Raw genomic sequence first — 24,931 nt, forward strand, 5'->3', positions numbered from 1 at the left:
CACAGGCTTTCTAGCCTCGGTTATCTCACCCATGTCAGGGTAACCTCATGGTTCCTTTATCATACTGCAGACGTCCATTCCCTCCAGGGAACTATCAGGCACGTGCAGCCATTCACCACAGCCACTTCACAGGCTGTTAGCCAGGAAGCTTCATCTCAGCGGGACCTCCCACACTGGACCAATCGGGTCCCAGCATTCAACCCATGTGACCTACCCTGGCCACATTATATGGTCCATAGCCACGCCCACCAGGTCACATGACTATGACCTCATCACAGGTCCTTCAACCACTCACACTCTTTACAACAGTGTTCTTTAAACACACCCCCTGGGTGGGTTTGTAGATAACTGGCCCGCCCATCTCCCTAGTTACCTGGAGACTTCTCCGTCACATTAAAGCAGCACCTCAGCAGTATCACTGCTGATCAACACATAAGTCTCCATCTCAAAGCCACCCACTTTGAGATACATAATGGCCATTCAGTATTCTGCCATTCATCCTTTCTCCTGAGACATCCACACAGCGCCCCCTAGCGGACACAGTGGTTACTACACCACAATAGATAAAAATTAAAAAAGGTAGGCAGCACTCCTATAGTTACCAATGCAAAAGGACTTTATTTAGCTCATGTGCTGTAGCGGCGGTTCGATTCAAATTAACTTTTCTCAAGTCTTCTTTCTTAAAGAGGGACTAACCAGCAAAGGCTAAGGTTGACTCGCGTATAAGCCTATGGTGGAAAATGCAGCAGCTACTAGTAAATTTCAAAAATAAAAATAGATACCAATGAAAGTAAAATTAATTGGGACATCAGTAGGTTAAATGTTTTTGAATATCCATATTGAATCAGGAGCCTCATATAATGCTTCATACAGTTCATGATGGCCCCATAAGATGCTCCATACAAAATACACCCCATATAATGCTGCACAAAGGTTAATAATGGCCCCATAAGATGCTCCATAGAATAATATGCCCCATATGCTGCTCCATAAAAGTTATTGCTCCATAAGATGTTCCATAGATTATGCCCCATATGCAGCCCCATAAAATGCTCCATAGATTATGCCCCATAAGATGCTCCATAAAATGCTCCATAGATTATGCCCCATAAGATGCCCCATAAGATGCTCCATACATTATGCCCCCATATGCTGCCCCATATGATGCTCCATAGACTATGCCCCATATGCTGCCCCATAAAATGCTCCATAGATTATGCCCCATAAAATGCTCCATAGAATATGCCCCATAAGATGCTCCATAGAATAATATGCCCCCATATGCTGCCCCATAAGATGCTCCGTAGATTATGCCCCATATGATGCTTCATAGATTATACCCCATAAGATGCTCCATAGATTATGCCCCCATATGCTGCCCCATAAGATGCTCCATAGATTATGCCCCCATAAAATGCTCCATAGATTATGCCCCATAAAATGCTCGAGAGAATATGCCCCATAAGATGCTCCATAGATTATGCCCCCATATGCTGCCCCATAAGATGCTCCATAGATTATGCCCCCATATGATGCTCCATAGATTATGCCCCCATAAAATGCTCCATAGATTATGCCCCCATAAAATGCTCCATAGATTATGCTCCATAAGATGCTCCATAGATTATGCCCCATAAGATGATCCATAGAATAGGCCCCATATGCCGCCACTGCTGCAAATAAAAAAAAATTACACACTCACCTCTTGTCGCTGGGGGCCAGGTGCCGGAGTCCTGAGCAGGCAGGGACACTGGCGCGCTATGGGGGACAGGTGCCGGTGTCGCTGCTGGCTCAGGGCCCCGGTACCTCAGATATTCACCTGTCCCCGGTCCACCGCTGCCGCTCTGTCTCCCGGGTCCTCTGTCCGTGACGTTCAGGCTGCAGAGGGCACGGTGCGCACTAACTACATCACCACGCCCTGTGACCTGAACATCACAGCCAGAGGATGCGGAGGACAGAGCGATGCGCAGCGGTGGACCGGGGACAGGTGAATATTGCATATACTTACCCCCTCCTAGCGCGGTCTCTGCAACCCCCCTGCTTCTCCCACGGATTCCAGCACCTATTCCTTCCTTCAGCGGTCATGTGGTAGTGCTCATTATCAATATGTGCATATTCATGACTTTAATGAGTGGTACCACGTGACCGCTGAAGGAAGGCGCCTGAGACCGGGAGAAGCAGGGGGGCTGCAGAGACGCGCCGGGGGGGTAAGTATGATCTGACATCCCCACTCCCCCGCTGACCCCCTGGCATATATAACTCACGTATAAGCCGAGAGGGGGACTTTCAGCCCCAAAAAATGGGCTGAAAATCTTGGCTTATACGTGAGTATATACGGTAAATAAAAAAGAACCTAGACATGTTTGATGTCTATGAACTCGTAATGACCTGGAGAATCGTAATGGCAGGTCAGTTTTAGCATTTAGTGAACATGGTAAAAAAAAAAAACAACTGTGGAATTGCACATTTTTTGCAATTTCACCACACTGCATTTTTTTCCCATTTTCCACTACACGATATGTTAAAACCAATGGTGTCGTTCAAATGTACAACTCATCCCACAAAAACAAGCCATCATATGGCCATTTTGACCAAAAAATAAAAAAGTTATGGCTCTGGGAAAAAGGGGAGCACAAAATGAAAATGCAAAACCAAAAATACCTCTGGTCATTAAGGGGTTAATAACAGCAGAAAGCCGCTGCAGCTGATGTAGAGCATCTATTTTCCAGAAACACATTAGCCCTGTAGTAGCTACATGGTAACCACTATGTGTGATGATCCAGCCCTGAGGGTCCTTGTCATTTCGACGGAGTTCTGATTGATATGAGATGTTTATTTCAGTTAGTGCCCGGACACAAAGGACCCCCACCAATTAGTAGAACGAAGAAGCAGAAGAAAACAGTTAATGAATGCGCTGTTCAGTTGGCATTTAATGTCTTTTATAGGAAAGTGGCAGTAGTTGTAAAGGACATTGGCTGCCAAAATTGCAATGAAACTCTATCCTGTGAAAAATAACCTTTTGCTTCTGGACAACAGGCCCGTTCATTTCGACTTGAAGTATAAATGCTGCAGAATTTTGGAGGATGAAATCTGGAATCTTACCTGTTGTTTAAGATATTTTTGGCAAGAAGAAATAATCCTAAAAATAATCCAAGGAAGGATAAGGCCAGGATAGTGTAGTTCCAGACTGTTACTGTTGATTGAAAAAAAAAAATCATTATAGAACTTTACAAAGGAAATCAGCCTCTCGTCATCCCTTGTATATGTCAGGCAGAGATTTATTGCAGGTGGCAGCACATTAATTAATTCTATATCTAAGGCCCCAATAACACACCTGTAATTCATGAATGAGTACTTCTGTCATGTTCCATGACTTGGGAATAATACCGAATTGTATTGTCATTGTATTGCTGTTATACTGCTATGCAATCAGGTTTGCCTTTTAGGTCGGGATCACACATGCGAGAAACTCACAAGATCTCACCCTGTGGGGTCCAAACGATCACAAGAACGGCGAGCTAAAATCCCAGAACCACATGAGGGGACCTAGTGAACGACCTGAATAGAGCTGGGGCCACCGTAACAGAGGCTACCATCAGTAACACACTACGCTGCCAGGGACTCAGATCATGATCCCCAGATACTGATCCCAAGCACACTGCCGGGGCAACGAAGGAGTAGCTTTGTAAGAAGTATATGAAGGTCCTGGAGTGGTCTAGCCAGTCTCCAGATCTCAACCCCATAGAAAACCTTTGGAGAGATTTGAAAGTCCGTGTTACCCAGTGACAGGCCCAAAACATCACTGCTCTAGAGGAGATCTGCATGGAGGAATGTGCCAACATACCACCAACAGTGTGTGCCAACCTTGTGAAGACTTACCGAAAACGTTTGACCTCTGTCATTGCCAACAAAGGATATATAACAAAATATTGAGATGAACTTTTGTTAATGACCAAATACTTATTTTCCACCATAATTTGTAAAATAAATCTTGCTAAATCAGACAAGGTGATTTTATGGATTTGTTTTCTTATTTTGACTCTCATAGTTGTGGTCTACCTATGATGTCAATTACAGGCCTCTCTCATCTTTTTAAGTGGGAGAACTTGCACAATTGTTGGCTGACTAAATATTTTTTTTCCCCACTGCATATCCATTTCTTTGTCATGGATGCAACACATACCCATTATAATCTATGAGGCTTTTCACATGTCAGTGTTTTTTGTGGACCATGTGTCTGTGCTAAATTCATGGAGACATGTCCGTTTTTTTCCGTTATCACAGATGAAAATGTCAATACAAGTCTATGGGTCCATGAAAAACACGTGGAGCACATGGATGGCATCAGTGTACAGTCTGTGTGCTGTCTGTATTTAACAAAAAAGTATGAAACGTATAGAAGAAGCTTTATCATTTATTTATTTCTTTAACCATCCGTGAAAAACACTGATGACACACTGATAGTAAAAGCGGACTCAAGGACCATACACTGATAACACTCTGACGCAAAATCCTGATAACCCCAGTATAATTTTTTCAAATACGTGTTTAAAACACACTTGTGAATGAGGCCTAATGCGGGGTTCCCCGACTCCAGGCCTTAAGAGCCACCAACAGGTCAGGTTTTCAGGATTCCTTTAGTATTGCACAAGTGATGGAATTATCATCTGGGCAATACTAAGGAAATTTTGAGAACATGATCTGTTGGCGCTCTCGAGGACAGGCGTTGGGAAACACTGATCTAGTGGGTAGGTAAAGCTTGCAATACCTTTTTTTTCCCTCAAAAAAAAATAAGGATTTCACACTGAGTGTAAAAATGAACACACAGACCAAATGGATGAAAATCGAATCTGGCATACTGATGAAAAATTGTCCCTTTTTTCTTCAAGTGGAAAAAAATTTCTGTCTTTTTGAGCACTTAAAGGTTTGTCCAGTATAAAGATATTGAGGACCTATCCATAGGACAGGTCATCAACATCGGATTAATACCTGCCAACCTCACCGATCAGCTGTTATGGCTTATTGCTATTAGTGGATGTAAATACATGGCACAATCTACTAAGCAAAGTTCCAGTGAACATGTAGTTGCCGCTGCAGGGTGCTGCAGATCAGCTCCTATTCCCATTCAATTTTTTGTGATTCCTAATTATTACACCAGTGCTAAGCTTAGATTGATTGATTAGTACCCAGAGCAATATCTTCTATTAATATCCCCTGTCCTCTGATTTACCATATAATACCTAGATAATGCAATCAAAGTGTCCATATAATATAGCTCTAAGGTGCTGAAATAAATTTTAAACCATCTTGTCTACTATAACACTTACGATCCCCAGTGCGAAAGTAATAAATAGCCTTCTCCATTTTCTTCCTGGCTTCTTCAGCTGCAGCCATTGCCTGATCTTGCCCGCTACTTGCATCAGCCATGATTACAGCTACTCCTGTGTTTTCTGGAAAACAGTATATGAACAACACATTTAAAACCGTCATGTCTAACTAGTGTCTAGTGTCATAGACACTTCAGAACGGAGGTGGTATGGGAATAGAAAAATAGGACTGTTTGGTTTTTCAGAAACAATCTGTGACATAATTTCCATGGTCTCTGTCAGATTGTGCCATTGCTAGTCAAGTGAAAAAGCCCATGGACAAGAATGAACGGGGCTAACTGCGATGCCAGGCAGAGCCAGTGTGTCAAAGCTCATTATTAAAGGTTTGACTAGGAGACATTTATTTTTTTTACTTAAAGGGGTTTTCCCACAAACAAAGAACATTTTAATTAATAGATCTCGGGATAATAATAATTATGGCAATTGGATTTGTTTTAAAAAAAATGTTCCTGTGCTGAGATAATCTTATAAATGTGCCCCTGCTGTGTACTGTGTAATGGCTGTGTCTGACTGTACAGGAACATGGTCTGATCCTACCACAGCTCCAGGGCAGGGGAGGACGCAAAAGAGAGTATATCGATAGGACAGCATGGGTTCACAGCTGATTCTTTCTGTGAGTAAAACATTTACCTGCCTGTTTTTAACCAATGTTTTACCTCAAAGAAAGAATCAGCTGTGATTCCCTGCAGTGATGTGTGTATAATCTTTTGCTTCTTCCCCTGCCCAGGAGCTGTGGTATGATCAGACCATGTTCCTGTGGATTGCCCACCAGGGCAGTGGGGATACTCGGTACCGGGCCACTTCTTAAAGGGGAAGTGTCACAGCAGCAGTGACCCAGTCCCTGGCCCTGGGTGTCAAATTAAAGGGATAGTGAAAAAGGGATAATAAAGTGTTCGTGACGCCACCTGGGGTATTTGGCCAGGGGACCGACGCTGCTATGCAGATCCTCTGGGATGGTGACAGGGTTAGGGTTTTTAATTGTTTTTTTCATATGAGAAAAATACATGCCGCACTGAAAGTAAAAAATTGACACATGGGCCAAGTATGGATAAAAATCATGCAGCACAGCAGGGGCGGACATATCATTGATGAAACCTGTGTGGCTGCACAGGGGTCCGAGAGGTAAGGGGTCCATTTCTACCTCCAAAGCAGGTGCAATTTTGCATTTTTAGGAGCTCTTGGGCTACAAAGGGCCCATATAGTGTTCTTGCACAGGCGCCTTTTTCTGTCTGTGTTCGCCAGTGAGCATAGATCATATACTGTGATCTCCTTTTACTTGCATCATGTAGGTGAGTGCCCTCGGGGGTGCAGCACACTTATCTGATGTCTCATGTTTACTGGTGCAGCATGTCCCAGCGTATCTCAGGTTATACAGTGTGTGACACTGCTGTATATGCCCATACCCATGCTTCAGAATTGAATAACTGTCTGGAAGATGGATACGAGTATGGTATACATGTTCATTTAATTGACACATTAACAAGTAATGTAGTGGAGCCAAGTACAAAGAAATGTTGCAAAACATTTTTAGAAAAAAATAAAAAATAATCAAAAAAAATTGGACAGGAAGAGGGGCAGAGACACATGGGGGACCTACACCATTATTATTATGTACAGTAGAACCATGCAGCAAGAGTAGAGGACTCGGAACTGGAAAAACCTTTAAGTGTTCCAGCTCCTGTAGGATATCCCAAATTTATATAGTCCATATTAAAACATGTAAATGCTCCTAAACAGCACTCAATCACGAGGGAAAAGCGACGCGTTTCGATCACAGCAGCAATTTTTGTCAAACTGAAATGGGTGTGAGAAAACCCTGTGGAATAGAGGAGGAGGCAGAGGAGGCTTTACTGTTCCTAACCTTCATTTGTAAGAAAGAGTCCTGAGAATAATTTGCATCACATACCACTGGAATCAGGGTCTGTGCCCCTATATCACGCTGCTCACAGAATAGGTAGCAAAATAACTGGTGACAGATTCCCTTTAAAAGTGCCCAAAAACCTAATTTTAGCACACAGATAGATCTTCAGGGGATTTACAGGGAATCTCACATTTCCACATATGCCTTACTCTATTTTTAGATCTCTCTTATGGGCAAGGGAACCATATCTATTACTAAACATAAATTTGTGAGTATTTTTTATTTATCTGACATATATTTGCCACCCTGCTTATAAGGCCAGGTTCACATGTTCAGTATTTGGTCAGTATTTTACATCAATATTTATGAGTGAAAATCAGGAGAGGAACAATCAAAGGAAAAGTATAATAGAAACACGTCACCACTTCTGTATTTATCACCCACTCCTGGTTTGGGTTACAGATACTGATGTAAAATACTGACCGAATACTGAACATGTGAACGTGACCTTACACAGACACTCCTGTATAAAAAATATTCCTAAGGCCATGGTCACACGTCCACTTTTTGGTCAGTTCTTTACATCAGTAATCCCAAGCCAAAACCAGGAGTGGAGCAATCAGAGGAAAAGTATAACAGAAAAACATCACCACTTCTGTATTTATCACCCACTCCTTAATTTATTTCAGTTCTTCAATACAAAAAGTGAAACTCATATATTATTTAAAAAATAATGTTTAAAAACAACAGTATCACTGTGCTTGATTGCCCAGCAAACTCGCCTGACCTTAACCCCATAGAGAATCTATGGGGTATTGTCAATAAGAAGATGAGAGACACCAGACCCAACAATGCAGACGAGCTGAAGGCTGCTATCAAAGCTACCTGGGCTTCCATAACACCTCAGCAGTGCCACAGCCTGATCGCCTACATGCCATGCTGCATTGATGCAGTAATTGATGCAAAAGGAGCCCCGACCAAGTATTGCGAGCATTTACCGAACATACATTTCAGTAGGCCAACATTTTGGATTTTAAAATCATTTTTCAAGCTGGTGTTATAAAGTATTCTAATTTACTGAGATAAAGACTTTTTGGTTTTCATTGGCTGTAAGCCATAATCTGCAACATTAACAAAAATAAACACTTGGAATAGATCATTCTGTCTGTAATGACTCTATATAATATATGAGATTCACTTTTTGTATTGAAGAACTGAAATAAATGAACTTTTTGATGATATTCTAATTTTGTGAGAAGCACCTGTATAAAGTTGGCTACAGTCAGATTCAGTTTCTGCCCACACGCCGCTATCTCTCCTGTTATCATGCTGATTTTCTGCAGGGTTTTTGTCCCCCAGGTCAGCAGTCTTGACTCATGGCTTTGCGCTCTTTCTTTTTCTGTTGTCTTATCCAAGTAAACACACCCGAGGTGAACAGCCGCACGACTTTCACCCAGGAAACTCCCACATGAAATGTCTATCTGAGCAGTATCAAGCAGCTATAAGCCTGTCTATGCCTGTGCCCATAGGGGAAATACTCAGGGAACTGAGGGTGAATCCAAAAAAGTCACAAATCTATTAGTATTAGACCAGGTTCAGATGAGCGTAAGAAAAATCATTGCATTTTCATAAAAAAAAATTAGGATCATTTTCATCCTTATTCCATACGTAGTCTATGTCTATATGACATCCGTATTTACACATCAACAGTTTAAAATCTAGAAGACAACACTTTTCTAGGTTACTGATGGCAATTTATCTGTAAAAATAGGATGCAATACAGATGATCCATAAAGGATCCAATTTATTTTGTGCAAACAAAGACTTGAATAGGTGATTCTCATTTGAAACACGAGATAGAATAGACACAAATGGGTTTGAATGGTTACTAAAGGTAACATCCTCACCTGTGACCTGTTTGCTTGTAATCAGTGTGTGTGCATAAAAGCTGAGTGAGTTTCTGGGATCCAGACAGACTCTTGCATCTTTCATCCAGTCACTGATGTTTCTGGATTGTGAGTCATGGGTAAAATAAAATAATTGTCAACGGATCTATGGGAAAAGGTAGTTGAACTGTATAAAACAGGAAAGGGATAAAAAAAGATATCCAAGGAATTGATAATGCCAGTCAGCAGCGTTCAAACTGTGATTATCAAATGGAAAATCAGGGGCTCTGTAAAAACAAAACCACAGTCAGGTAGACCAACAAAAATTTCGTCCACAACTGCCAGGGAAATTGTTGCAAAGAAAAACCCACAAATAACATCAGCTGAAATACTGGACTTTCTGAAAACTAGCAGAGTGGCTGTTTCAAGATGCACAATTAGGAGGCATTTGAAGAAAAATGGCTGCATGGTCGAGTTACCAGAAGAAAGCCATTACTGCACAAATACCACAAAGTATCTAGCCTACAATACGCAAAACAGCACAGAGACAAGCCTCAAAATATCTGGAACAAGGTAATTTGGAGTGATGAGGCCAAAATTGAACTTTTTGGCCACAACGATTAACGTTATATTTGGAGAGAGGTCAACAAGGTGTTATAAATGGGTCACCGAGGAGAAAAAAACAACACAAGCTAAGTCTCAGAAAACCAGAGAGGTTGGCAACTATGCAGATTGCAGATCCTTGATCTTAACCACACAACTGGCAGCAGTCGTGGAGCGTACCTACGATGGTCCTAGATGCCTCATCACAACCGGAGAGCTAAATAAGCCTAAAGCAGGAAAAGAGGAAAACTAACTCCCCCAGAGCAGACCCCAAAGGAAAGACAGCCCCCCACATGTATTGACGATGAAACAAGATGAAAACACAAAGGCAGGAAAATAGGCTGAGCAAACGATGGGGGCCAAACTAACTTGAAAGGACAGGAAAGGAAAGACACTGTCTGGAATCTGCCAAAAACCCTACCAAAATAACGTCCAACACTTCTGATAACAAAATTAACACTGAAGTCACTACACTTCTCCCACTATATCAGCACTCTGAAATATTCTGAGACAGAGCAAAAAGAGGCCAATCTAATAAGGGACAAAAAAGGCAAATTGGCAAATACAGATAAATAGGAGTGGAAATCCAGCACAGCCCCAGCCGGGGTTGGCTGACCACAAAAAAACTGAGTTGACCAACAAGAGCAAGTGTGAACATTAGCAAAAACAAACTTAACTTGAGAAGACTGGAAAAGAGCTGAAGTCCAAGACCTGAGAAGCAGACTGAATCACCAGCACCAGAATAGGGTGTCGGCTGTCTTATATCCAGTCTGATACTCCAGAGATCCAATCGTTATCCTCTTCATCAGGTGGCAGATCACTACCAATTAAACCAACCTCACTACCTCCTGTCACCACCAGAGGGAGAACGGAAGGAGAACTCTCAACTGGTGGAGCAGAAAATGAGTTCACAACACAAGGCCTATGATGAAAGGAACACCATTCCTACTGTAAATCAAGGAGGTGGATAGCTGATGTTTTAGGAATGTGTGAGCTACAAAGTCACAGGAAATGGTCAAAGTTTAAGAAAAGATGAATGCAGCATGTTATCAGCAAATACTGGAGGCAAATATGTAATCATCAGCCCAGAAGCTGCACATGCGACATACTTGGACGTTCCAACATGACAACGATCCAAAACACAAGGCCAACTCAACCAGTCATTGGCTACAGCAAAACAAAGTGAAGGTTCTGGAGTGGCCATCTCAGTCTCCTAACCGCAATATCATTGAGCCACTCTTGGGAGATCTCAAGTGCGCAGTTCATGCTAGACATCTCAGGAATTTACAGGAACTGGAGACTTTTTGCCAAGAAGAGTGGGCAGCTTTACCATCTGAGAAAATAAAGAACCTCATCCACAACTACCACAAAAGACTTCAAGCTGTCATTGATGTTAGAGGGGGCAATACACTGTATTAAGAAATGGGTATTTATGAACTTTTGATCAGGGTTATTTGGATGTTTTGGATTGTCATTATGACTTAAAAAGAGAAAACACAGTAATTTGACAATAAATGACTTCACCCAACCATTAACCATGAGTGGAGAAAAAGGTTTGGTGTTATCATTCATATTCTCTGAAAAAAGGCCAAGAAAGCAAAAATTATGCCGGGGTATGTAAAATTTTGAGCACAACTGTAGATAGACATTTGGTCTGTGAGAATACCATTGATTTACCTTTACAGTGAATTCCTACACTAAAGATTTTGTTGCCGAAAATTCTGCAACTTAAAATCAGTTGTTATCATCTCAATAGGTTGTTTAAGAAAAATGGGACACTTGTAGAACTTTGCGCATCAAAATTGGAAGAAAAACTGCCTGAATATACCCTTAAAACCTCCATGCACATTACAAAATTGTTGGCAGTGCTCAACGATATCAATAGGATTGTCCAAAGTCTAAAGTGTATGGGGAGCGCTGGCTGTCGGGGTAGATGTCGATAGGGCATGTTCGATTTTGGACCTCCAATCGTATAGTTTTCCTGGAGATGTTACCAGTCGCTGTGTCAGGCAGGGTCTTTCTCACGGAGAACACAGGAGCACTTGGCCGATCTGGTGCTCTTGTGTATGGTAGAGACGGTCAAGATGTCTGTTGGCCAAACGATCAGCTGAAGCATCGTTCATCCAATAGTCATTTAATGTGTATGGGGGTCTTTAGTGTCTGTAGGACTGTCAAGCACATAAAACCTTCAGTTCTGGAGCATCTCTTTCACCACTGACCTATAGTATTTTTCAGGGCTCTATGTGATGACTTATTTTACAGAGTTTAGATTACACTACTCCTTGTGATAGCAGCTTTTTATTGGTGCTCCCGGAGGAGAAACCTCCAGCAGCTCGGCTTCAGAGAATTTTTTAAAAGCAGTTGTCATCATCTGACAAACTGTTTAATAAAGTTTGAGCTCCCACAAATCGTAAACTCCTGTCCCTTCCTCCAATACAGGTCCCGTTATGAAAATGTTTTGATGCTTCTGCTGTTTGTATGAAAATTGTCCCTTCATAGTAAGAGCACTAGTCTTTTTCTTAGGTACATGTGTTCTACTGCAAAAAAAGAATGAAAAGACAACATAGCTGGCACCTTTTCAGTGGATTTACAATAAACGTAAGGTACCTTCACACGTTTGTGTAAGAAATCCTTTTATGCTCCTTTTTTCCTATGGTGTTTTTCATAATTTATGTTGTATTTTTGGGGGATTGAGGTGTTTTGGTGAGGTTTTTTCTTACAAAAGTATTAGTGTTGGCATTTTTTGAGTGTTTTTGCTCCAATAAACCTCCATTTTTGTTCCTGCTTAAAACATACATGTTTATCTTAAATTTTTAGGCTTTTCTTTCGTTAGACTAACATTGGCCAAACTCACAGATTTCATCAAGATCAGGCGACAGTCTAATGTGTATAGGGGACTCCCAAATATCCTGACAGATGATGTTGTGGGAGAAAAAATATATGTTGAATTGGTGACAGCAGACCCTTTTGCTCTGCTTGAGATAAGCCGTCATCATTAGGGGAGTTTGGCAGCGGCTCTCGCGCACAGAACACAGGAGCGCTCAGTGAAGACGAGCGGTCCTGTGTATGTTATGTAGGAAAAGGGACAGAAGGCTGTTGGCTGAACAATCGTTCCTTCAACTATTATTTATCTGTATGAGAAAAAAAATGTCCTTGCTTTTAACAATCATGCTATGTGTTTCATTTTTCCAGTACTAGTTCTTCCACACCGTTTGCTATGGGTCACAAACTCAGCGTTTCGCTCATGTAAGAGGCCATTACTACTTTTTCGCATTCATGCTCAGTCAACATCCTACATGTATAATAAAATAATCAAACAATTATCAGTCTAATTTAAAGAAAAAAAAAATCAGTAACATTCTGTGACCTCCCGTGTGCCAATTACATGGCTTCTTTTACTGCATATAAACCTCTAGGTGACACAGCTTCCTCAGCACCCCCTATAGTTACACCCCTACTAAAAATTGGTAAACTCTTTTATCATATCAAATGCAAAAACACAAATATATACATCATAGACGGAGGATCAGATCATTCTCTAAGCATGCAGAGGTGCCTTACCGGTACCTTCACAGATGAGTGACCAGTGGGTTACAAGTCATTGGCAGATTGGCAAACTCTGCTCTGTGTTTTATATTTCCAGCCAGGAATACCCAGTGCCCTTGGCATACAACTCTGCTTATCTCTGAGTGCAATAACTTTTTGATCCCTGTGGTGTCTTTGACCCTAGGTTTCTGGTTATTCTGTAACCAGCCCATCCCAACACAGAAGCAGAAAAGCCCTGACAGGGAATGATCTTTTAACTCTTTCATTTCCCTGGACCTGTTAAACTCTTTAATTCAAACCAGTTTATGTAGTCTTAAAAGTTATTCATTCCTGTAGGTAAAGTGCATCAGTGAATTTAGCATGATATGATGTGTATTGTTATTGTTAGCACAGAAATGCCATATTTTTAATGCTGTCAGACTAATTTTCTCTTTAAATATGAGCCTTTACAAATTATGATAATATTTAAAAGGAACCTGTCAGGTCCCCCATGCCCTCCAACCTAGCACCATGTATCAGTAAATTCCCTGTCTAACCAGACCTGTATAACGTTTTTAGGTATAAATTAGGTTAAAAAAAGCATTTATATTGTCCCCGTTCCCAATGGTAATTAGTCCTTTGACTAGTCGATGGGGTGTTAGTTGCCCCAGACTAGTCAGCCCTCTTTTCATGTAATCACACTCCTGTGGGCATGATAACATAATTTGCAGGAGCTGTCGTCATCACCAACCCTTGCAAATCTTGCGCATGTGCGCAGCTCATTTCAGCAGCTTTACTGCGTTTCAGAAGCCGGGTGCACGCTTCCAGCTTCAGAGGTGCACTGTGCATGACTGGAAGTGTTGTCTTATCATAGTAACCCTATCTAGGGCTAAGCCCAGCCCATTGTCAGCAAGGGCTTAGGCACGTGACAGCGCACGGGGGGGGGACCAATCTAGGGCGTTAGGGAGCGCAGGGTTCAACATTAGGTGAATGTTTAGGGGGTCACCATCCTTTCCTGTTTCCCCACCTCTTCCTTTGCGTCAAACACTGGGCATCTCTCCATCCTGGTGTGACACCATCCAGCATCCAGACTCTAAAAGAGGTTGTTCTTGAAGAATGGAAAAAGATACATGTTGTAATATGTCACCATCTTGTTCATTCCATGGCTAGAAGACTTGGTGCTGTCCTGAAAAATCATGGAGGCCATACAAAATATTAGATGTAGTAGTTTTTGATGTGGGGAGTATTCGTTTTTGCATCAATTAATTTGAGTAAAACTAAAGACTTTGCAATGAAAAATATATTATTAACCTAATTTTAACCTTACTTTAATGCTATCGGTTCAAAAATGTTCTATAAAGCGCAGTCTTGTCAGAAGCTTGGAAATTCTTCTTATGTTCAGTAAGCTATTGATTAAAATCTTACAATAATTGGACATTGGGATAATAGCATTCAGCAGGAACACTATCTCAGAAGCATGGGCGGAGATGAAGTCACAAATTCAAGCCCAGTAGTACTGGACGTTATGGACATAAACTTTTGACTTTCTTCTAAGTGTCTATGGACAATTGAAGTCTGGACTGACAGTTTTAAGATTTAGTATATGAACATCCATTAACGGGAACCTGTGAGCACTATGCAAAGCAAGTATTGGAATCCACTGACCAGTCAAAAAAGAAAGAATAATATACAGTTGTGATCAAAAGTTTACATACCCTCATAGCTCACACATCCCCAAAACATCAGCGATCCACCTCCATGGTTTACACTAGGAATGGTGTTCCTTTCATCATAGACCTTGTTGACCTCACTCCAAATGTAACGTTTATGGTTGTGGCCAAAAAGTTAAATTTTGGTCTCATCACTCCAAATTACCTTGTTCTAGAAGTTTTGAGGCTTGTCTCTGTGCTGTTTTGCATATTGTAGGCAAGATACTTTGTGGCATTTGCGCAGTAATGGCTTTCTTCTGGCGACTCGACCATGTAGCCCAGTTTGAACATTGCTGACTGGCATTATCAATTAGTTGGATATCTTTTTTTATCCCTTTTGTCATGGTTGTGGACAGGGTTCCTTCCCTGACCTCTCAGGGTTAATTTTGTATGGCCTCCTTTTGGTTTGGGGAAGGCTATATTTACCTGCCTTCGCCTGGGGATCCTTGTCAGTGATACATCAGTCTTGGCTGTGTGTCTGACCCCCTGGTGTGCTTGCATACTGTTTAGTCTGATTACTTTCTCGTGTATGACCAGGTCTGTTTTCTCATTCTGTGCATTGCCTTGTGACTCTGTGCTTGTTGTCTGTTTATGGCTCTGACCTTTGGCTTGGTACTCTTCCCACCTGTCTGACCCGTTTGTACTGCACCGCTATCTTCGGCTTCCAGACCTTTTTGCTGCGTCCTGACCACTCACTCTTTGGCACTTTATCGACCTCCCGGCTTGACTTCTGCTCGTTCAGACTACTCTCTGGCTTCACCTGTCACTGCCGCTACTCTGCGTCTGGCTCCACCTCCAGCCACTTCCCCGGTGGTCACGACTCAGGTCCTGCGCTCCAGCAGGTAATCTCACAGCAGTGCTCCTCACGCACTCTCTGTCCTTCCGTTACATGTGCACAAACTCCTGTAGTAAGTCTGCAGCAGGGTTCTTGATACCTTTCCTGTTTTATACAGTTCAACTACCTTTTCCAGCAGATCCGTTGACAATTCTATTGCTTTCCCCATGACTCACAATCCAGAAACGTCAGTGGCTGGATGAAAGATGCAAGAGTCTGTCTGGATCCCAGAAACTCAATCTGCTTTCATGCACACACACTGATTACAAGCAAACAGGTCACAGGTGAGGATGTTACCTTAAGTAGCCATTCAAACCCATTTGTGTCAACTTTTGTGCATGTTATCAGCCCAAAATCACCAGGGTATGTAAACTTTTGATCAGGGTCATTTGGATGTTTTGGGTTGTCATTATGATTTAAAAAGAGAAAACACAGTAGTTTGACAATAAATGGCTTCACCCAACCACTAACCATGAGTGGATAAAACGTTTTAGTGTTATCTTTCGCATTCTCTGACAAAAGACCAAGAAAGCAAAAATTCTCCTGGGGTATGTAAACTTTTGAGCACAACTGTAGTTATACTCTTTATATTAGCACAGCAATATGGCAGATGTGACAATTCTAGAGTATGTATACCGCTACATAATGTCTCCATACAGAAATCCGATCATTGCCCAGTGTGAACCAGCCTCGTTATCAAACTACACAACACTCAAATGATCACTAACTGTTAAGTCAGCAGCACATCCCCTTAAAGGGAACCTGTCAGCAGAATTGTGCACAGTAACGTACAGACAGTGTCAGGTAGGCGCTGTTATACTGATTAAAATGGTACCTTAGTTGATGAAATCCATCTTGAGGATGTTTAATTTTTATTTTCAGTTTTGAGTTAATGATATGCTTGTGCTCTGGGGCAGCCTGTGAGAGGTCTTCATGTGGTGCTCTGATTAGCTATTCATAATGCAGACAGCTGACAGGTCACTGATCCCTCACTGAGCTTCCACCTAGTTTGCATAATGAATATATGTGCATACTGAAAAAAAACAAACAAACCCTTTTGTAGGCAGGTGCCAGCCAAGGCAACTTCGCTGCAGTATAATCACGTGTTTAATACGTTAATATTAAATGTGCTTGAGGTTATCCTGATAGAATAAAAAAAATCCATTTGAAAATGGCGCCCGCATCTCCCGGGCGGAGCAGACGGACTATATAACATTTTTTTGTAACGGCGGACCGTTTTTTACAAGCGCTCATGCCCAGAAGATTTGCTCTGACAAGCTTTTTAACCCTCAATATCTCTCTCTCTCTATCTCTTTCCACACAGCGGTTCCTTCAAATTTCATGACTTTTGGAACTTCAGCGGATCCGTCCAAAAACCGGTCCGGTGACATCCGTTTGCTGCAAAACGGAAACGGATCCGTTTTTTAAATCTTTGGCGGATTTCAACTGAAGACAAAAAACTTCCAGGCCTAACTCTGGAACGCCTTAACGGATGCCACTGATTCTGAGAACTTTTTTTGTGAAATATTGTACTTCATGCTAGTGGTAAAATTTCTTCGATATGACTTGTGTTTATTTATGAAAAAACAGAAATATGGTGAAAATGTTTAAAATTTTGCGATTTTCAAACTTTAAATTTTTATGCCCTTAAATCATAAAGTTATGACACACAAATTACTTAATAAATAACATTTCCCACATGTCTACTTTACATCAGCACAATTTTGAAAATACATTTTTTTTGTTAGGAAGTTATAAGGGTTAAAAGTTGACCAGTGATTTCTCATTTTTACAACAAAATTTACAAAACAATTTTTTTAGATACCACATCACATTTAGGCTATGTGCACACATAGTTTTTTGTCTCTGTGGATTTTGTAGAGAAAACCGCAGGTAAATCCACAGGACAAAGTCCTGCGGTTTATCTGCGGTTTTTGCCCTGCGGTTTTAGGCTGTGTGCACACGCTGCGGATTCCGCTGCGTTTCCGCAGCGGTTTTGGCCGCTGCGGACCCGCAGCAGTTTTAGCTGCGGTGTACAGTACCATTCTAATGAATGGGAAATAAAAACCGCTGTGCCGACGCTGCGGAAAAATCCGCGCGGATTTGCTGCGGTTTTGAATCCGCAGAAAGAATTGACATGTCAATTCTTTCTGCGGAAACCGCTGCGGGTTCCTATCTCCACCATTGTGGAGATAGTGAATCCGCAGGACCAAACCGCAGGCAAAACCGCAGATAATCCGCAGGTCTTTGGACCTGCGGATTATCTGCGGTTTTTGCAAAATCCGTGCGGATTAATCCGCAGCGGAATCCGCAGCGTGTGCACGTACCCTTACACCTCATAATGGATGAGGTGTAAAACTGCAGCGTTTCTGCACCAAACAATTGACATTCTGCATTTTGAAAACCGCAGCAAAACCGCGTGGAAAAAAACGAAGCATGTGCACAGCTTTTTTTAATTTCCATAGGAAATAAAGGTACTGTACAATGCAGCAGAATCTGCTGCGTTTCTGCAGAGCCAAAACCGCTGCGGAAACGCAGCAGAAACCGCAAGACACTTTGAGGGGTGTACATGACAGAAAATACCCAAAAGTAACACCATTCTAAAAACTGGACCCCTCAAGGTGCTCAAAACCACATTCAAGAAGTTAATTAACACTTTACATGCTTCACAGGAACTGAAGCAATGTGGAAGGAAAAAATTAACATTTAACTTTTTTTCACAAAAATTTATTCAGAACCAATTTTTTTATTTTCACAAGTGTTAAAAGAGAAAATGAACCACAAAATTTGTTGTGCAATTTCTCCTGAATACACCGATACCCCATATGTGGGGGTAAACCACTGTTTGGGTGCACGGCAGAGCTCGGAAGGGAAGGAGCGCCGTTTGACTTTTTCAATGCAGAATAGGCTGTAATTGAGATCAAACGTCATGTTGCCTTTGGAGAGCCCCTGATGTGCCTAAACATTGGAAACCCTTCACAAGTGACACCATTTTGGAAACTATACCCCCTAAGCAGCGTTGGACTGGAACACCTTGGCCCCACCAGAGTAAATCATTCTTGGGGCCCACTATGTAGCTACATAGAGATAAATACAAGACCGCCAATTGTGCGGTAAAACACGCTAATATCAGGGTATAATATAAGGTAGTACAAATCTTAATTATGTAGCAGGAGTTGGGGTAGCCCCCCTCATAGACTATAAAGCATCCCCCTCATATAGTATAATGCAGCCCCCTCATAGAATATAATGCAGCCATCTCATAGACTATAGCCCTCTCATAGGGTATAATGCTGCCCCCTCATAGGGTATAATGCTGCCCCCCTCATAGGGTATAATGCTGCCCCCTCATAGGGTATAATGCTATATAGATATAGAGTTAGATGTAGAAATAGAGAGATAGAGATAGATAGATAATGGATAGATAGAGAGATAGAAAGATAGAGATAGATATACAAAAAATATATATATATCTTTATAAAGATAGCTAGATATAGAGATAATAGATAGCTATAGAGATAAATATAGAGATAGAGGTAGATAGATATAGAGATAGATTTAGAGATAGATAGATAGATAGATAGATATAGATATAGAGTTAGATAGATATAAAGATAGAGAGAGAGAGAGACATATAGATAGAGATAGATATATAGAGATAGATAGAGCGATAGATAGATATAGCTATAGAGTTGGATATAGAGAGAGATAGATATAGAGATAATAGATAGATATAGAGATAGATAGATAGATATAGAGATAGACAGAGAGATAGACATAGAGATAGATAAATAGAGAGATAGATATAGAGTTAGATAGATATAGAGATAGATAGATATAGATAGAAAGATAGATATAGAGATAGATATACATAGATATAGATTGATAGATATAGATAGAGCGATAGATATAGAGAGATAGATTGAGAGATAGATATAGAGATAGTTAATGCAAAGATAAATAGATATATAGATAGATAGATATGGATAATAGATAGAGATAGATAGATATAGATAATAGATAGAGATAGATAGATAATAGATATAGAGATTATAGATAGATATAGAGATAGATAGTTAGAGAAAGATAGATATAGAGATAGATATAGATAATAGATAGAGATAGATAGATAGATAATAGATATAGAGATAATAGATAGATATAGAGATAGATAGATAATAGATATAGCGATAGATATAGATATAGAGATAGATAGAGAGATAGATATAGATAATACATAGAGAAAGATAGATAATAGATATAGAGATAAAAGATAGATATAGAGATAGATAGACAGATAGATAGATATAGATAGAGAAAGATAGATAGATATAGATAATAGAGAGAGAGAGAGATATAGAGATAGAGATAGATATCTAGATAGATAGATAGAGAGATAAAAAAAAACAAACCACAATACTCACCTCTCCTCCTTGCTCCCACGCTGATTCCGGCAGCCGGCTTCAGTGTCAAGAGGGAGCACTCTGCCAGACACACAGCGGGTGCGCGATGTAGTGACGTCATCGCGCACTGGCTGTGAGTCAGGAGCAGAGGGGACTGAGGGCGGTGCTGGCCCTGATGCAGAGCGGCTTACTGGGCTGGGGGCGGGGCCTCTGGGGGTGGAGACTGTGAAATGATATTCACTGCTTCGCAGTGAATATTCATTTCTCTTTAGCAGCGGGGACAGGGGCTCCTGCCTCCTGTCACCCGCTGCTGCTCCACTGGCAGGGGCCCCCATAGCAGCTGCATGGTGTGTGACACACCATTGGCTGGGGGCCCCTGGAGCAGCGCCCTAGGCAACTGCTGGCCCTGTATGCCAGCAGGTGCCAGGGCCCACCAGATGCCAGGGCCCACCGGAGAATCCTCCGGTTCTCCGGTGGGCCAGTCCGACGCTGCCCCTAAGGAACTTATTTAGATGTGTGGTGAGCACTTTTAACCCCCAAGTGCTTCACAGAAGTTTATAACGTAGAGACATGAAAAAAAATCATATTTTTTCCACAAAAATGATCTTTTCGCCCCTAAATTTTTATTTTCACAAGGGTAACAGGAGAAAATATACCACAACAGTTGTTGTGCAATTTGTCCTGAGTACACCAATACCCCATATGTGGGGGTGAACCACTGTTTGGGCCAGGGGCGTAGCTAGAACTGATTGGGCCCCATAGGAAACTTTTAAACGGGGCCCCCTCAAAGACACACACCCTCAAAGACACACCCCCTTCAAGACGCACCCTCTTACCGATAATGCATACTAGAGTTGGCTGAGTGGCTGGCCTGGCATTAATTAAGCTGAGACAGTGAGGGCTGCCTGCCTTCCTCCGCGCAAACCGACCTCCAGGAACTACATTTCCCAGAGGTCCATGCGGCAGGCAGCTCTGCAAAGAGCTAATAGACAGCGAGGGCTCAGGGAAGGGGCGGGACTGAACTAGTCTGAAGCAATATACTGGCTGCAGGCAGGGAGGCGGGCAATGCTGCAGTGATTAGTGGCCCCTTGTAATGCTGCACAGTGATTACTGGCCCCTTGTAATGCTGCACAGTGATTAGTGGCCCCTTGTAATGCTGCACAGTGATTAGTGGCCCCTTGTAATGCTGCACAGTGATTAGTGGCCCCTTGTAATGCTGCACAGTGATTAGTGGCCCCTTGTAATGCTGCACAGTGATTAGTGGCCCCTTGTAATGCTGCACAGTGATTAGTTGCCCCTTGTAATGATGCACAGTGATTAGTGGCCCCTTGTAATGCTGCACAGTGATTAGTGGCCCCTTGTAATGCTGCAGTGATTAGTGGCCCTTTGTAATGCTGCACAGTGATTGGTGGCCCCTTGTAATGCTGCAGTGATTATTGGCCCCTTGTAATGCTGCACAGTGATTAGTGGCCCCTTGTAATGCTGCAGTGATTAGTGGCCCCTTGTAATGCTGCAGTGATTGGTGGCCCCTTATAATGCTGCACATTGATTAGTGGCCCCTTGTAATGCTGCACAGTGATTAGTGGCCCCTTGTAATGCTGCACAGTGATTAGTGGCCCCTTGTAATGCTGCAGTGATTAGTGGCCCCTTGTAATGCTGCACAGTGATTAGTGGCCCCTTGTAATGCTGCAGTGATTAGTGGCCCCTTGTAATGCTGCAGTGATTGGTGGCCCCTTGTAATGCTGCAGTGATTGGTGGCCCCTTGTAATGCTGCACAGTGATTAGTGGCCCCTTGTAATGCTGCACAGTGATTAGTGGCCCCTTGTAATGCTGCAGTGATTAGTGGCCCCTTGTAATGCTGCAGTGATTGGTGGCCCCTTATAATGCTGCACAGTGATTAGTGGCCCCTTGTAATGCTGCACAGTGATTAGTGGCCCCTTGTAATGATGCACAGTGATTAGTGGCCCCTTGTAATGATGCACAGTGATTAGTGGCCCCTTGTAATGCTGCAGTGATTAGTGGCCCCTTGTAATGCTGCAGTGATTGGTGGCCCCTTGTAATGCTGCAGTGATTGGTGGCCCCTTGTAATGCTGCACAGTGATTAGTGGCCCCTTGTAATGCTGCACAGTGATTAGTGGCCCCTTGTAATGCTGCAGTGATTAGTGGCCCCTTGTAATGCTGCAGTGATTGGTGGCCCCTTATAATGCTGCACAGTGATTAGTGGCCCCTTGTAATGCTGCACAGTGATTAGTGGCCCCTTGTAATGATGCACAGTGATTAGTGGCCCCTTGTAATGATGCACAGTGATTAGTGGCCCCTTGTAATGCTGCAGTGATTAGTGGCCCCTTGTAATGCTGCATAGTGATTGGTGGCCCCTTGTAATGCTGCAGTGATTATTGGCCCCTTGTAATGCTGCACAGTGATTAGTGGCCCCTTGTAATGCTGCAGTGATTAGTGGCCCCTTGTAATGCTGCAGTGATTAGTGGCCCCTTGTAATGCTGCAGTGATTAGTGGCCCCTTGTAATGCTGCAGTGATTAGTGGCCCCTTGTAATGCTGCAGTGATTGGTGGCCCCTTATAATGCTGCACAGTGATTAGTGGCCCCTTGTAATGCTGCAGTGATTAGTGGCCCCTTGTAATGCTGCACAGTGATGAGTGGCCCTTTGTAATGCTGCACAGTGATGAGTGCCCCCTTGTAATGCTGCACAGTGATTGGTGGCCCCTTGTAATGCTGCACAGTGATTATTGGCCCCTTGTAATGCTGCAGTGATTAGTGGCCCCTTGTAATGCTTCACAGTGATGAGTGGCCCCTTGTAATGCTGCACAGTGATGAGTGGCCCCTTGTAATGCTGCACAGTGATGAGTGGCCCCTTGTAATACTGCACAGTGATTAGTGGCCCCTTGTAATGCTGCACAGTGATTACTGGCCCCTTGTAATGCTGCACGGTCATTAGTGGCCCCTTACAATGCTGCTGCCGCTGTCTCAATTAAAGAAAAAAAAACCTATATACTCACCTCCTCTCTGCTGCTGCAGCTGCTGCTCCTCAGCGTTGTCGGCCCTGCACAGTGACTGTTCAGGCAGAGGGCCCCTGCTAACTACGTCATGGCGCCCTCTGACCTGAACGTCACTGCCAGAGGAAGCAAGACAGCAGAGCGATGCGCAGCGGTGGAACGGGGGACAGGTGAATATGGCTCCCTCCGTTATACTCACCTCTCCTGCATGTCTGTTGCAGCCCCCCTGCTTATTCCATCTCAGCGCTGTTCTTCCTGCTTTCAGTGTCCACGTGGTGCAGCTCATTACATATGTGCATATGTAATGAGCCGCTCATTACATATGCGCATATGTAATGAGCCGCTCATTACATATGCGCATATGTAATGAGCGGCCGCTGAAAGCAGGACGAACAGTGCTGAGAAGATGGAATAAGCAGGGGAGTGGGGCTGCAAGAGACATGCAGGAGAGGTGAGTATGTAGTTAATTGCACTACCTGGGTAGCGCTGATCGGAGCCGGGACCCGGGCCCCTATATAGGCCGGGCCCCAAAGCAACCACTTCGGCTGCTACCCCGGTAGTTACGCCAGTGGTTTGGGCGCACAACAGAGCTCAGAAGGGAAGGAGCGCCATTTGACTTTTTCAATGCAGAATTGGCTGGAATTGAGATCGGACGCCATGTCGTGTTTGGAGACCCCCTGATGTGCCTAAACAGAGGAAACCCCCCACAAGTGACACCATTTTGGAAACTAGACCCCTTAAGCCGTAAAAATAAAAAATCATTTTTTTTCCACAAAAGAGATTTTCACCCCCAAATTTTTGCTTTCACAAGGGTAACAGGAGAAATTGGATCACAAAAGTTGTTGTGAAATTTGTCCTGAGTACGCCGATACCTCATATGTGGGGGAGGGGACCACTGCTTGATTGCATGGCAGGGCTCGGAAGGGAAGGAGCGACGTTTTGGAATGCACATTTTAATGGAATGGTCTGCGGGTGTCATGTTGCGTTTGCAGAGCCCCTGATGTGCCTAAACAGGGTCTATCACAGTGATCAAAATGTACCTGGAATGAATGAATGGAATATGCCGGCAGATCTCGGCAGGCGCACTGCGCATGCGTCCACCATTTTCCTTACAGGAAGAAGACGCCGGGAGCTGCGGGACGATTGGGGGGGGGCACCGGGAGGTACGGGGGACAGATCGGGGGACCCGGGGACTCTATTTCTCTCCCCTGCGGATCCGCAGCAGAATCCACTTCGTGTGCACACACCCTTATTGTTCCACCAATATCCGCTTGTCGCGTTTGATACATGAAAGTCAGTATTATGACAGATCACAGATAGAAAAGTTGGAAAGCCATTTTAAGAAAGTTGGCACATTGAAGTCCAAGTTTCTCTTTTTGGGAGGTATCGAAACCAAATGGGATTAAAGAGTAATTGTAGCATCTACTTATCTTAACATCTACATGGCCAGTAAACATTGCAAAACAGAAATCCATCATAAATTGCTCTTCTGCCCCATGAGCCAATCTATATGAGGTGTTGAAGTAGCAGGCTCACTGTCAGATAGAAGACACAAGTATTATTTAATGGCCCATAAATGTTAGGGGCCCTGAAAACAGACTTGAAATTAGTGGTCAGTAGCTTCAAGGTATACCTCAGTTTGTGATTTTTTTTTACAAGTTATCAGTTGTCAGCTGTTGGTGGAACAAAGTAATCTTTTTATTTTTAAGGG

The 24,931-nt window shown here is 42.8% G+C and overlaps 1 protein-coding gene across 6 annotated transcripts in view; it reads right to left on the reverse strand.

The window, feature by feature from the left end:
* SLC51B (SLC51 subunit beta) overlaps positions 1–24,931 on the reverse strand; it is an 86,851-nt gene that overhangs the window by 3,883 nt on the left and 58,037 nt on the right. For 2 of the 6 annotated variants that reach the window (XM_073568857.1, XM_073568858.1), the window contains exons 3-4: positions 5,328–5,450; positions 3,103–3,193 (exon numbers count right to left, since the gene is read on the reverse strand). In XM_073568857.1, the coding sequence (XP_073424958.1) occupies positions 3,103–3,193; positions 5,328–5,427 (191 nt within the window). In that variant the 5' untranslated portion in view covers positions 5,428–5,450. Of the gene's footprint in view, positions 1–3,102; positions 3,194–5,327; positions 5,452–8,510; positions 8,645–12,339; positions 12,346–13,298; positions 13,418–24,931 lie in introns of those variants that run through there. The other 4 variants (XM_073568854.1, XM_073568855.1, XM_073568859.1 and 1 more) reach the window with 4 other exon arrangements.

Source organism: Dendrobates tinctorius, unplaced genomic scaffold (assembly GCF_039654945.1).
Source record: "Dendrobates tinctorius isolate UK_male_01 unplaced genomic scaffold, ASM3965494v1 ptg000022l, whole genome shotgun sequence".
Lineage (NCBI taxonomy): Eukaryota > Metazoa > Chordata > Amphibia > Anura > Dendrobatidae > Dendrobates > Dendrobates tinctorius.